This window comes from Bufo gargarizans, chromosome 1 (assembly GCF_014858855.1).
Source record: "Bufo gargarizans isolate SCDJY-AF-19 chromosome 1, ASM1485885v1, whole genome shotgun sequence".
Classification (NCBI taxonomy): Eukaryota; Metazoa; Chordata; class Amphibia; order Anura; family Bufonidae; genus Bufo; species Bufo gargarizans.
The window spans coordinates 580,399,086-580,414,970 of NC_058080.1; the positions used below are offsets into that span (position 1 = coordinate 580,399,086).

Here is a 15,885-nt window from a genome sequence, read left to right on the forward strand (position 1 = left end):
TCTGTCATCAGAAATGAGTCCTATAACCTAAACATATGGCGAGGTCCCTAGTAATACACTGAATCCTAAAGTGACTTTATCAAGTGCGTCTGTGGCTCTATAATCATAAAAAACAGGTTTATATCACCTGTCACTCACGTCACAAATGTGTCCAAGGGGACGTCTCATGGTGGAGGGTGCCCGGCTACAGCCATCTCGTTTAGGTGCCCAGCGCCGCCTTCTGAAGTTAAATTGCCGCCCTCCCTTTCATTAGATCCGCCTACGCACAGGCCTACACAAACTAAAACGGGGCATAAAAAAATAAAAATAGACTGGCGATGTCACCCTCTACACACACATATCTCTCAGCACAGTGTGGCAGATGCCTATGGGCAGAGGATGTATTATTACTAACTTACCCTTGTACAGCCTAAAACCAGCCTTCGCAGGCATACGTGTAAAATCTATCATAGTGGGGTATGCCGTGCACTAATTTTAGGGCATCTTCATGATTATGTTAGACACTTTTCTTTCTTATGTCCTCCTCTTGATTGACCTGTGACCTCAGTTTGTGCCGCCCCCAACCATCTGGTCACAGACATACTTGTTTATATCTGATGGTTACACAAATGTAAAAATGCTAGAAATTGCTAGGCTGTTGACCTACTGTAACACCCATTGACATTGTAAAGACATACGCATGGTCTGCTACTCTGTGGGATTACGAGTGGGAAATGAAACCCGTCCCTAGCAAACATTTTTGGGTAAATACCTTTGCTGTGCCAAAAATGTTGCATATGAAAAAATACCTTTAAAAAAGGGTTTTCAGAGACTTAAATACTGATTACTTCAGTATTGGTTCATTGGTCACATGGCCTAGGCCCATGCCAAGCCTAAGCTGTGAGAAGGCTAGGGTGCTCACAGGAGCGCTGGTGCCTTCTCGAACAGCCCTCCGGATCAAATACTGATGACCTATCCAGTAATAAAATCTCAGAAAACCCTTTTATGTTTTACTGTTGCCTTGGAAGTGGTATGATATGCACCTGCTTTAAACCAATATTTTGGACCAAAGTTTTGACTCCATTTTGGTGCCATTGGCAAGACCTTTTCTAGACCTTTATCAAAACTAAAAAGTGTCATACACATCAGGGGAGTTTTATAAAGCCGTCTTATGTGGCTACAGCAACCAATCAAAGCACAATTTTAGTTTCCTATTCTTCTCTTGAAAATTGAAAGCTGTGGTTGCTAGGCCACTTTTAGGCTACTTTCACACCTGCGTTAGGTGCGGATCCGTCTGGTATCTGCACACACGGTACCGCACATATAATGCAAACGCTGGTATCCGTTCAGAACAGATCAGTCTGCATTATAGCAAGTCAAACTAAACAGATCCGTCCTGACTTCCATTGAAAGTCAATGGGGACGGATCCGTTTACAATTGCACCATATTGTATCAATGTAAACGGATCCGTCCCCATTGACTTCCATTGTAAGTCAGGACGGATCCGTTTGGTTCTGCATCGCCAGGCGGACACCAAAATCGCTGCAAGCAGCGTTTTGGTGTCTGCCTCCAGAGCGGAATGGAGCCGAACTGATGCCTTCTTAACGGATCCTTATCCATTCAGAATGCATTGGGGCTAAACTGGTCCGTTTTGGGCCGCTTGTGAGAGCCTTGAAACTGATCTCACAGGCGGACCCAGAAACGGCAGTGTGAAAGTAGCCTTAGTAAATTTACTTCATTATGAAAACTTTTACGATAGGATAATACACAAGGCACTCTGCAGATCAAACATGAATTATAAGCAAACAGAATCCAGGGCACACTTTTATAGCTGAGCAATCTTTATTTAGTATTTTTTTATTTTATATGTACAGTCAGGTCCATAAATATTGGGACATTGACAATTCTAACATTTTTGGTTCTATACCCCACCACAATGGATTTGAACGAACTTTAACTGCAGACTGTCAGCTTCAATTTGAGGGTATTTAAATCCAAATCAGGTGAACAGTGTAGGAATTACAACAGTTTGCATATGTGCCTCCCACTTGTTAAGGGAGCAAAAGTAATGGGACAGAATAACAATCATAAATTAAACTTTCACTTTTTAATACTTGGTTGCAAATCCTTTGCAGTCAATTACAGCCTGAAGTCTGGAACACATAGACATCACCAGATGCTGGGTTTCATCCCTGGTAATGCTCTGCCAGGCCTCTACTGCAACTGTCTTCAGTTTTTTTTTCAGCAAGTAAAATGCATGCTCAATCGGATTCAGGTCAGGTAATTGACTTGGCCATTGCATAACATTCCACTTATTTCCCTTAAAAAACTCTTTGGTTGCTTTTGCAGTATGCTTTGGGTCATTGTCCATCTGCACTGTGAAGCGCCGTCCAATGAGTTCTGAAGCATTTGGCTGAATATGAGCAGATAATATTGCCTGAAACACTTCAGAATTCATCCTGCTTTTGTCAGCAGCCACATCATCAATAAATACAAGAGAACCAGTTCCATTGGCAGCCATACATGCCCACGCCATGACACTACCACCACCATGCTTCACTGATGAGGTGGTATGCCTAAGCAAATGAGCAGTTCCTTTCCTTCTCCATACTCTTATCTTCCCATCACTCTGGTACAAGTTTATCTTGGTCTCATCTGTCCATAGGATGTTGTTCCAGAACTGTGAAGGCTTTTTTAGATGTCGTTTGGCAAACTCTAATCTGGTCTTCCTGTTTTTGAGGCTCACCAATGGTTTACATCTTGTGGTGAACCCTCTGTATTCACTCTGGTGAAGTCTTCTCTTGATTGTTGACTTTGACACACATGCACCTACCTCCTGGAGAGTGTTCTTGATCTGGCCAACTGTTGTGAAGGGTGTTTTCTTCACCAGGGAAAGAATTCTTCGGTCATGCACCACAGTTGTTTTCGGTGGTCTCCCGGGTCTTTTGGTGTTGCTGAGCTCACCGGTGTGTGCCTTTTTTTTCAATCAAATCTTTTTTTATTATGGCAAATAATGAAAAGTTTGAAACAATCACATGCCATTTTCTTTTTCCAAGATCTTACAGTTACATTGCAGCGTGAAATTACACGGTAACATAAAGACACAGAAATATTCCTGCGTTCCTTCTTTTTAAGGATGTTCCAAACAGTTGTTTTGGCCAGGCCTAATGTTTTTGCTCTCACTCTGATGGGTTTGTTTTGTTATTTCAGCCTAATGATGGCTTGCTTCACTGATAGTGACAGCTCTTTGGATCTCATCTTGAGCGTTGACAGCAACAGATTCCAAATACAAATAGCACACTTGAAATGAACTCTGGACCTTTTATCTGCTCATTGTAATTGGGATAATGAGGGAATAACACACATCTGCCCACTGAACAGCTTGGCCCAACTCTTTTGGTCCCTTAACAAGTGGAGGCACCTATGCAAACCATTGTAATTCCTACAGCGTTCACCTAATTTGGATGTAAATACCCTCAAATTAAAGCTGACAGTCTGCCGTTAAAGCCCATCTTGTTTGTTTCATTTCGAATCCATTGTGGTGGTGTATAGAGCCAAAAATGTTAGAATTGTGTTGATGTCCCAATATTTATGGACCTGACTATTCATTTCCTTATTTCTCCACATAGATGCGACTTGATAAAGGTCACTGAAACGACGTCTATCATTTCATCTGGATTCATTGCAATTTGTTAACTGGAGTTGTAAAAACAGGAGAATATACAGTACTTAACATTTACATTGAGAAAAAATAAATAAAATATAAAATAAAGATTGCTCATCTATATAAATGTGCCCTGGATTCTACTTGCTTATAATATGTGGTTGAACAACCCTCCAGGTGGCACCTTATTCATTCTTCTAAGGTGTGCGATTCCATTCTACGTCAGGCGAGCATTCCTTGAAGGGGTTTTCTGGGAACAGAATATTGATGGCCTATCCTCAGGATAAGTCATCAATATCTGATCAGTGTGGGTCCGATTTACACGGTGCTCCAATGAGCGCTGCGTCCTCTTCCTAGGCCAGTGACGTCACATTCTTCGGTTACAGGGCCACTGTACAACTCAGTCAGTCCTATTCAAGTGAATAGGCCTGGGATGCAATTAATGAACAGCGCTGTGCTTGGTATACTGTGAGGAGGCCACAGTCACAGCGGATTGGTGGCCGACCCCCACCACACAGATATGGATGACTTACATTGAGGACAAGTCATCAATATTCTATTCAACCAACCATGTTTTCCCTGTACATACTGCAAGTTCTTCAAACCAGTATCAAGCACAGGGCCTATTAATTATTGCATACCAACCGTCATAACATAATTTTCATAAATAAAGCTATACTTTTTTACTGGGCTAGTTGTACTTTTCATGCCACCATTTTAACAACTTGCAGACCACCACCAGGTCTATGAGTCCTCATATAGGAGTCTGCAAGGACGTTTCAGAATTACCGAGTCTGCGGACGCACAGAAAATTGTGCAGCTGAAGCATCAGGGAGCCAGTTGTCAGTGAAGGCTAGCATCCCCATATTAAAAGGCAGAGGCATTTTATTACTGTCCCAGTCTTTCTGATCAATGAATATACAATGCTGTATAAACAATTCAAGAAATGGCCGTGATGCCTCTGTCATAAAAGGGTAGGGAACAGGGCAGCCCTGTGTTCCATCCGCACGCGAGACCCCATCTACTTGCATGATCCGTCCTAAATGATGGCCTACAACTGGACGACAATCCCTTCTTAGCTAAAAGCAGGGGCCTAAACCAAAATGTAAAAAAAAAAAGTGTAGCAAGACAGAAAGATGTGAAAACTAAACAGGGAAAACTAGGGCCGGAGCAGGATCCAAATACACAGCAAAGGAATACAGGATACAAATACACAGTAAAGTAAAACTAGAAGAAAACGTCAGACAAAGTCAGCAGGCAAAGGCGGGTTCACAACAAGCAGAGTCACATACCAGGAGGTCACATCAGAGGCAAAGTCAAAGTCAGCAGGCACAGGTTTGATCCAGAGTAACAAACACAAAGAAAAAAGTGACTAATATACAAAATCTTTTTTTTTTGTTCAGTTACTCAAATAGTTTTTTGTGTGTGTGATGACATGTATATCACACACAAAAAAAAAAAAAAAAAGATTATCCTCACATGTACAAAAGAAAAGAATGCGGCAGATTTACTACATGCTTTGCAGTACATTTACGCCTCCCTCGACAAGGAAGCATGACTGAAGTGTGCCACCCAGTGCAAAAAAAAAAAAAAGTGTCAAAATTGTGGTCCATTTGTGCAGCACAACTAGTCTACAGGTGTGCCGGATTTATCATCCAGCATCAGCCACTGTGATAAATCTGGTGCAGCTTAAAACTAACTAAGGCCTTTTGCACACAAAGGTTTTTTTTTTCTCCCGTTTACGGTCCATTTTTTTGCGTTCCATATACGGAACCATTTATTTCAACGGATCCGAAAAAAAAAAAATGAAGGTACTGCGTATACCTTCCGTTTCCGTTCAAAGATAGAACATGTCCGATTTTTGTCCGCATAACGGACAAGGATAGTACTGTTCTATCAGGGGCCAGCTGTTCCGTTCAGCAAAAAACTGAATGCACAAGGAAGTCATCTGTATTTTTTGTGGATCCGTTATTTTGCAGACCACAAAATACTTAAAGTCGTGTGCAAGAGGCCTAAGTCCTTCGGACTGAATTAGTAAATAATGTGTCTGGTCAGGAACTGAGGGGAAAAAGGCCTGGTTTTGAACTGCTTAAAGGGGTTCTCCGGGCTTTTAATATTGATGACCTATCCTCAGGACAGCTCATCAATATCAGATCAGCGTCCCCGACGATCAGCTGTATGATGGGAAGGCACGCACGCAGTGAGCATGTGCCAGCACCCTTCTCTCTTCCTGCTGCTTTGCCATAGACAGCAGCAGTGAGCAGGAAGAGAGAAGACGGAACATGCACACTGCGCGTGCCCTTCCCATCATACAGCTGATCGGCCAGGGTGACATGTGTTAGACCCCTGCCGATCTGATATTGATGACCATGGACCCCCAAAAAAAAAATGTAACGCAAGTGAAGAGAAGCTCTTCAAAAAATAAAAAAATAATTCATTGTTTGTAGTTTTATAATTTCCTTTCGACTGACATCTAACATCAGGCTGTACAGTTTTTCTGTTGCACAAAAAACTGTGAAACTACGCACAGAAAGCCTCAGAGATTGAGCAAAAAGTGTCCCAACAGAGTAATGATGTAACCCCCTCTCAGAATGAAGCTGCCCCCAGGGTCGGCTCATCTTAGTGGGTCTTGTTCCTCTAATCCACAAAATCAGCCGCTATGGAAAGCGAGACAGTGTGAAATTAATTCCCAACCATATATAGTAAACTAGGGATAGACAGATATTGATTTTTGAGCAGATACCGATAACCTGTGAACTTTGAAGGCCGATAGCTTAGGCTACTTTCACACTAGCGTTCGGGTGTCCGATTGTGAGCTCCGTTTGAACGCATCCGTACTGCCCTAATGCATTCTGAGTGGATGCGGATCCGCTCAGAATGCATCAGTCTGGCAGCGTTCAGCCTCCGCTACGCTCAGCAGGCGGACACCTGAACGCTGCTTGCAGCGTTCGGATGTCCGCCTGGCCGTGCGGATCCGTCCAGACTTACAATGTAAGTCAATGGGAACGGATCAGTTTGAAGATGACACACTATGGCTCAATCTTCAAACGGATCCGTCCCCCATTGACTTTCAATGTAAAAGTCTGGACTTTCAATATAATGCAGACGGATCCGCTCTGAACCCAAGTGTGAAAGTAGCCTTATACAGATATTCTGTGCATTTTAGTTTCGTGGCAATATGTAATGTTTATTTTTACTTTTTATTTAATAACTATTTGCCCCCTTAGGGGGAATAGGACAAGGGATTAAAAGATCCCAGGTTCTAGCCCCTGATAGAGCTCTATTAGGGTGAATAGGACTTCACACTCTCTCCTGTGCATAGTACACACAGCAGCAGGGAGATTACCATGGCAACCAGGGCTTCAGTAGCGTCCTGGCTGCCATGGTAACCGATCGGAGCCCCAGGATTACACTTCTGGGGCTCCGATCAGAAGCTGCCACTTCCACCAATGAAGACGAGGGGAGGAGACAATGTGGCCACTGCCACCAATGAGGGGTTAACTGCCGCTGATCGCTGCTTCCTCTCATATAGACTGGGCACCACCTCCTGTATTTGACGTTAATTATTTTATCATTAGTGGCGCAGGTTAGATGCCGATACCTTTAAAAATCATGAATATCGGCTGATATCATCGGTAACTCCGATGATCGGTCGATCCCTAATAGTAACATGTTCATGTAAAGTCCCTGTGAGCAGCTCTTCGTTCTGACCAGAGAAGATCATTCCCCAAATGGGCATATGGAAAGTGGTTGTACCACTCTTTAAGAAACTAACGCATGCATAAAAACATAAGTAGAAAGAATTCTCACCGATTCCGCATGTGTCCAGCTCATAAATATCATTCACCAGCAGGAAAGCCCCTTTCTGACACTGACAGCTGCCACTCCTGAAGAACCCTGCAAGCCGAGATGATGGTGCTCCAAGAAAAGGATACTGTATAAAAAAATAATATATGCATCAATGTGATAGTCATCTTTATGTTTTGTGTTTTCATTTCAGATAAGTCGAACCCTTTACCTTAATCATCTTCTCATTAAATTGTTTCGCTGAATCCAATGACTCTTCATACTGTCGTAACAAAGCTCGGACAGTGTCAATCTTGGATGAGACCCCATTTTCTGTAGTCTTCCCTGAATTCTTCGGTTCACTTGTATGATTAAGAGTAGGCAATCCACTAACCAACCTTAAGGTCAGTGATCGGATGAGCAGCCAAATCCGTTCCTCCTCCAATGACAGCTGCCTATATTCTTCTGACATGTCTCTAGAGAAGAGAAGACGAGTATACGGATAAAATTCTACAGCTTATATGGCAAACAACACTGTATATTAGCAATGCTTCCTCATGTGTAAGGGTATGTTCACACAAATACAGTAGGTTACAGAAACTTCTGGAAATGAAAAATCCATTCCATACATAAAAATAGGGTTGTTTAGATAAGTGGGCGTCTTGAGTGCAGGGGGGCAAACACCAATCAAGAGAATGAGGAATCCTTGTCCACCATTTTAATGGAGTACTGGTCACGCACAACTCTAATGATCTCTATGAGACTGTCGGAGAGGGAGAACAGCACTTCACTATACATGGCAGTCACATTGACTTTGAATTGATAGGTGGTGCATATACTTGACCAGTGCACCATTCAAACAGGGGTCCCTAATTCTCATGATTAGTAGGAGTCCTAGTGGTTGGATCACCACCGATCTAACAATCTGTAACCTATCCAAATGGATAAGGGAAAACTTGTTCTAAACATAATTTGGAGGCCATATTTTGGTCCGGCATCCCGTCCATAATTTGGAGGGCTGTAGAAAGCCATTTCGGTTTGTATGTTCAAGTTACAGGTGGGACACACCAGATCTAAAAGAACGGTCACCATTTGCACATAATATATATTTACCTTTCTTTAGAATCCCAGTTAAAAAGCACAGTCAGGTCCCTGTTGTCTCGAAGTTCTTGCCATGGAATGTCATCCTCCTCTGGGTTCAGACTCATTGACTTTATATTTTCTTCTAGGCTAGTGGAACTGAAGGATGACGGTCAGTGACATAAGCTGAATTACTAATACAAAGGATACATAAACCAACCTCAATTAATTTTAAAAAAAATTAAAATATTCCATACATGGAATATAAAATGTACCAACTGTGCAGCTCCTCAAAATCATCAAGGATACCCTGATCTCATTACCCATTGAACCATAGCAATTTCTGGTTGAGGGTGGACATAAAAGTAGTCCATGCTGTATGCAAAACAGAACAAAATTCTCAGCCGATTGGCCAACAGGGATCACCTGACAGGCTTCACACCACACCTGATCAGGACTGTGGTTATTGCATATGCCAGGTTAAAGGGAATCTGTCACTCTGATTTTGGACCATCACCTACATTAATACCTGTGTATGTGTAGTACTGCAGATAAGGAGTCCAGATCACTATTTTTTATTCTCATACTGTCCCCTGCGGTCAGCTGTGAGAGCTGCATTAAAACGCATCGTCAGGACTGGCGTGCATATGCAAGAGTCTTCTCTATTTTGAATGCCGAGTGCTGACAGCCAGGGGACGAAGGGTAGTAGGAAAATAAAAATAAAATACTGATCTGGACTCCGTATCTGGAGTACAAGTCATGCATTCCTGTAGGTAATGGACCAAATTCAGGATGACAGACTCGCTTTAAACCTGATATATACCCTACACAGCTATACATACTGTTGTCCCTCAAGATACAACGGCCACAATAGTCTTTCCTGGGCCATCATAAGTAAAAACTAGACTCAACATACAGTGCCTTAGATCCAACCAATCAAAATGGCCATGTCTCTAGTAAAACGTCCATCTTGGTTGTCTACTAGCTCCTCTTTACAGTACAGTGCGGTGCTACATGTCCTGCACTGCCCTCTGTCTGTACCAGGATGAGCTGCGCCTTTGGATTTCAGGTGAGGGCAGCTGCTTATTTCTATTAAATCTTCATTTTCTCTCATCATGAGAGGACATTTTGGCCCATTGGGACCAATTACTAGTTTTCCATAGTTCTGCACTCAAATCAAAATGGTCTCAACCTGCAATGGTCGCCCCGGAACTAATCCATATTGTAACTAATATACGTATATAATGTATGTAATGTTAACTGCAAATAAGATGTCCAGGGTCCTAAGATTTTTCAACAGCATGACACGCAAAACGTTGTCACTATGAATACCATCCTTACATATTAGCGTCAAGTAAGAGGTCCAGTAACATTCGTTCCGTACGAACTTGTGCAAAATGAAGTGAATTGTTCAACCGGTTTCTAAATGCAATGAATTCTGGAATTTTTTCAAAGGCTCCATATTTGTAGGCTTGTATAATATATTCTGAGGTCTAAAACAAAAAAAAAAAAAAAAAAAAACACAAAATTTATACTTCTGAAGTGAGCTATACCCATGTACAGTTCTGAAATAGAATTTACAGCCAATGAAAGGTAGGAACTCACAATAGACATTTTGTAGCATGAAGCCTCATACTCAATAATACACAGCTAGACTACCAGCACTCATACACAAGGGGGGAGGGGTAAGAGTTACAGCCTCCTTTTTGGGCTATCACTCCTTAGGCTTATCTCGACTGTTCTTCTCCTATAGTGTCATTAAAAGGTAAATTATACGGAAGAGCTATCCTCAGGATCTGTCATCAATATCAGATCAGCCGGGTGCTGACACGTGGCGAACGACGTGCCCTCTTCCTAGGCCATGTGGCATCACAGTACATCGGTCACATGGCCTAGTTGCAGCTCAGCCCCATAAGAAAATAAAATATACAGTGATCCTTCAAGATGCAATGGCCTCAGGATACAATATTTCCAACCAACAATGGTCTTTTCTGACCCATCGTAAGTTGAAACCAGACCCCAACATACAATGTCTCAGACTCAGATCCAGCAAATCAAGGTTACTTCTCTGGTGACATAGCTGGATTAGTCGCTAGTTATCAGCTATTCCTGACTGTTATATGTAAGGACTTGTCTTATCTGTCTTAGTCATCTGCTTATTTTTCTTAAATCTTCATTTTCTCTTATCTTGGATGACATTTCAGGGCTTTGGAACCAATTACTCAACTTACAATGGTCGTCCTGGAACTAATTAATATTGTAACTTGAGGGACCACTGTACTAAGCACAGCTCCCTAAAGCAGCTGATCAGAGGGGGTGCCGGGAGTCAGATAACCTATCCAGAAGATAGGTTATCATTATGATTTCCTGGATAGCCCCTTTAAAGGCTGTCTAGGATCAACAAAAAAGAGACTGGGGGTAGAGAATTACAAAAACAGTAAAAACAGTGAAAAAACCCATTAATTATCACCTGTTGAATTCCTTGCGGCTATAGTGCCGCCAGTTTTTGGTCGCTGTGCTGCAGAGGAGATGCCCTGTCAAGACAAACCGCTGAGGCTGCAGCATTGACATATATGGACGTAATGCAACCTTCTGCAGCACAGTAAACGAGGACCAAAGGAGGACACCAGAATGGTGGCACTAGAGCAGTGGGGAGAAGTCCAGTGTGTGTACTACATAAATGTGTCCATGCTTATGACCATGAACCCTTCCCTTTACAAAATCCTGTGTATGCTCCGGCCAGTAAAGGACATATTTTGGGAAAGGTAAATGTTAAATGGGTTGTCCCATCAAGTACGTTTAGGGCATTTCCGCAGGATATACCATACATGTCTTATAGGTGTCTGGGTCCCACTTCTGAGGGACATTAGTGGCATATCCAATGGAAATGCCATAAATGTCCCAGATATCAAATATATAAAAATATATTACTAGCACTTCTGCTTCGGTGTACCAGTACGAACACTTTCTATCATGTTCTCTGGCAGATCAACCTATCAAAGGGGGATCCCTTTTGGAAACAAATCACTGTCCCTATCATAAATACCAAAAGATATATTTATTGGGGGGTACAGAGACTGAGATCCAGACAATCCTCCTAGCACAAGGCTGAACTGACTAACCACAGGAAAGGAAGCACTGCAGGCCTTCCTACAATTAATATCTTAAGAGATAGACATTTCTCAGAACTAATATGTCACATTAGAAGAACATACTTACATCTTTCTGGTTAGAATGGAAAAATCTAAGAGCGGCATTGCAAGAGTGTGACGCAGCAGTGTAGTGACCCAAGGGTGCTGCAAAACGAGTCAGCAAATAACTGCAAAGTAAGAACATCTGTTAATTCTCTATTACCAAGGTGCACCTCATACTGTCTCATTAGTACCACAGATAGAACATTTTATAACTGAAGTAAAAGATCTCCAACAAAACTAAGTAAACAATTACATATATACAGAGGATAAAACTAATTAAACAGGTTGTCCAGGCTTTTAATATTGATGACCTCAGGATAGGTCATCAATATCAGATCGACAGGGGTCCAACACCTGGCACACCCGCCAATTGGCTGTATCAGGAGATGGTGCACGTGTGCCATCTCCCTTCTTTCTTCCTGCTCAACGCTGCCGTCTATGGCAAAGCAGCAGCAAACAGGAAGAGAAAAGGGAGATGGCACGTGGGCATTGTGCATGCAGTCTCCTCATACCGCTGATCAGCAGGGGTGCCGGGTGTCAGACCCCCACTGATCTGATATTGATGACTTAGCCTGAGGATAGGTCATAAATATTAAAAGCCCAGACAACCCCTTTAAAACCACTGGCAATATGCAGTGAGCAAAAAGGATCTACAGCAGGGATGGCCAACCTGCAACTCTCCAGCTGTTGTAAAACTACAACTCCCACCATGCCCTGCTGTAGGCTGTCCTTGCATGCTGGGAGTTGAACTTTTGCAATAGCTGGAGAGCTGCAGGTTGGCCATCTATGATCTACATGAAAAAGCTTCTGGGCATCTTCATGTGGATTTGCTCACTCAAAAGAATTAACCATGTCTGCCCAACTATGGGTAACATATGAAAAGGAAGAAATGACAAAAAGTATACTCTACAACTCACCCAATTGTGTCGTGCTGTACGTGTTTAGCATCAAGACTGGCGTACAGCTCCACCGCTGGCTCAAATGCACCCAGTGCGCAGTAGATGCGAATAAGCAGTAGTTTAAACTGGGCATTTGAAGGGCTGTTACTCAAACCTTCTTCCAAAAGGGCGAGACTTTGCCACACAGCCCAGTCCTCACCTGTACATAAGTTTATGAAAATCTGCACTTAGAATTTTGTTTAATGGTATATATACACCTTAGGGATATAAAGGCGCATGCTCCATACAGTCTGCTGACCGACAGAAAAGGGTACACTTACCATCAGTCCACAGATCCAGCATCATATGCGCTCCTATTATACAGTAGTAGTCTGAAGATTGTAGCTCTGTCTTCAGGCATGATTTTCCTGTGGATAAAGTAGTAAAACAATTAGGCACATACATGCAAATAGGAACAGTATGATTACACAATAACGCAATTGTAAATTATGAAATATTACACATACGTAAAGAGCTACCAAGCCAGTGATCCAAAGTAATGCTAATAAACCAGCCTACAATATTGTATAAAAAGGAATCCTTGTATCAATACTGTATAATTGCACAATGTATTATAGCAGCAGGTTCCAGATTACCCAAAAAGACAGTAAGCTCTTTCGACCTGGGCCCTCACTCCCACTGACTGAATTGTAATGTCCACTTTGTTCAGGTTTCTTCTGAATATTAAAGCGCTGCGGAATAAGTTGGCGCTATATAAAGATTATCATTATACTTACCAAACTGTAGACCGTGTCTGTATCTTAAAATAACTTCTCTTATTGCATCCTGCTTCTGTGCCTTTTCCATCTTGTAGCTGAGGCCAAGCAGTCTGGAGAGCTGAAGCACGCAAAGATGTCTGTGCATAGCCTTGAGGTCTGTCGGTAACGCAACATCGCCCTCTGCTGGAGGAGTCAGAGGCAGGGACCCCAGCAATCTGTTTATAAACTACATAATAAAGAGCTCGTTAGCAATGTCTCTGGTGCCTTACTGATACAATAAACCGTATTTACCATGCAGACTTCTCCATTGACTTGATTATTTATTTTTTGCTACTATGAAGCCATTTGCAAAGACTTTGAAGCTATATACGATTGCTTGGTAATAAGTATACAGCTATTGATCAATGCAATAAATTCAGGATAATGTGTTGTGTGAGACAAACAAAGCATAAATCGAGTTTTCAAAAAAAGTTGTGTTTCTTTGTAGTCATAATTGTGAATGAACAGTTATGTTCAGGCTTCCTTAATGTTTTTTTCAGCCATATTATTCCCTGTTTCAACTACACAGCTAGATGCATTTCACTAGGAAGCAGGAGGCGTCACTTCCTTTCCTTCTCACTATGCATGCAGGAATTTTTTTCCTGTCAAAAATAACTGATCTCTGGCGGAAGTGACAAACTGATGCTCACTAACTCGCAAACTAATCATAACTGATGCTCAAAATAAGGGATCAGTTTATCTTTTTTTTTCTGATGGATCAGAATAGAAAGCTAAATTGTTATGTGAACTCCTTACAGACACACAGGAGGCTCCTGTGATGTTCAGAAGAAGTTATTTTATCATGCTCAGGAACTCAGCTATCTGACATGCCCCCACTCCCACTCAGCCGTCTTCTGAGTCTCTGTTACAGGTTAGGCTACTTTCACACTAGCGTTCGGGTGTCCGCTTGTGAGCTCCGTTTGAAGGGGCTCACAAGCGGCCCCGAACGCATCCGTCCAGCACTAATGCATTCTGAGTGGACGCGGATCCGTCCAGACTTACAATGTAAGTCAATGGGGACGGATCTGTTTGAAGATGACACAATATGGCTCAATCTTCAGGCGGATCCGTCCCCCATTGACTTTCAATGTAAAGTCTGGACGGATCCGTTCAGGCTACTTTCACACTTAGAATTTTTTTTAACAATATAATGCAGACCGATCCGTTCTGAACGGAGCCACCGTCTGCATTATATGAGCCGCTCTGAACGCAAGTGTGAAAGTAGCCTTACAGATTTTGCCTCAAAACAGTGGGCTGCAACTTAGGTGGAAGTGTGACCCCTAGTGGCCATGACTTTACTGCTTTTATCAGGTGGATGCAGGCATATTGTTAAATGAAGTGACCCTAGTTACACCATTCTCTATTAGGGTCCATTCACATGTCCGCATCCATAATTTTCAATGGGGCCGCAAAAGAGGCGGACAGCACAGTGTGCTGTCTGTATCTGCAGTTTCCTTTCAAGGCCCCGCAGACACGGACAAGAAAACGAGATTTTTGTATAACTTACCAGTAAAATCTCTTTCTCGCTCTTTCCTTGGGGGACACAGAAGACCTTGGGTATAGCTCATCTCCATAGGAGGCGTGACACTAAGTGAAAACTGTTAAGCCCCTCCTCCACAGCTATACCCTCAGCCTGGAGAGAGAGACTGCCAGTTGCGTGTCCAAGCAGTGAGAAAAGGCAAAGTCCAACAAGGAACCAACAAGCCAACTACCCAACGGGTAACAAAAACTTGGAAAACGTACAGAGAAAAAACAATGAATGGGTGGGTGCTGTGTCCCCCAAGGAAAGAGCGAGAAAGAGATTTTACTGGTAAGTTATACAAAAATCTCGTTTTCTCGCCCAGTTTCCTTGGGGGACACAGAAGACCTTGGGACGTTCAAAAGCAGTCCAAAAGGGGGAGGGACCACAGCACCAAGGTGAAGCACCCGAAAGGCATCAATGAACCGCCGCCTGTAAACCCAGGCGGGGTAAGGCAGCATCTGCCAAAGTCAGAGTATGCACCCTGTAGAACTCAGTAAGGCGTGCAAGGCAGACCTGTGGCCGCCGTGCCCAAATGCACGGCCGAAGCCCAATGCCTCCGGCCCAGGAGGCACCGACCGCTCTGGTGAAAGGAACGGTGACACCAAAGACAGAATCCTGCCCTTGGTGCGGTAACCTCAGCAATAGCCAATCTGATCAAGCGGAGGAAAACCACCCTGGAGTCTGTCAACCCTATGCACAGCCCTCCTGGAAACCCAAGAGGCCGAACGTCTGCAAGAGTCGGAGATCTCCAAGTAAAAACGGCAAGGCCCAAACAACGTCCAAATAGGTGAGGTGTTGAAGCGAAAGGCAAACACCACCTTCAGAAGGAAGGAAGGAAGGAAGAAACGGGATGCAGAACAGCCCTGTCCTGGAAAAGACAAAGCTCGTAACAAAAAAAGGGGCCATTCCGGCACCCGTCAGAGACACGACTGATACGGAACACAACCGTACAGGACAGAAGGG

General features: G+C 43.0%; 1 protein-coding gene across 1 annotated transcript in view; it reads right to left on the reverse strand.

Annotated features, from left to right (window-relative positions):
* NAA25 (N-alpha-acetyltransferase 25, NatB auxiliary subunit) overlaps nt 1–15,885 on the reverse strand; it is a 78,241-nt gene that overhangs the window by 21,098 nt on the left and 41,258 nt on the right. Inside the window, exons 12-19 of the mRNA XM_044275795.1 lie at nt 13,380–13,587; nt 12,924–13,010; nt 12,622–12,802; nt 11,730–11,829; nt 9,852–10,003; nt 8,544–8,669; nt 7,663–7,906; nt 7,455–7,578 (exon numbers count right to left, since the gene is read on the reverse strand). Coding sequence (XP_044131730.1) covers nt 7,455–7,578; nt 7,663–7,906; nt 8,544–8,669; nt 9,852–10,003; nt 11,730–11,829; nt 12,622–12,802; nt 12,924–13,010; nt 13,380–13,587 — 1,222 coding nt within the window. The remainder of the gene's footprint in view (nt 1–7,454; nt 7,579–7,662; nt 7,907–8,543; nt 8,670–9,851; nt 10,004–11,729; nt 11,830–12,621; nt 12,803–12,923; nt 13,011–13,379; nt 13,588–15,885) is intronic.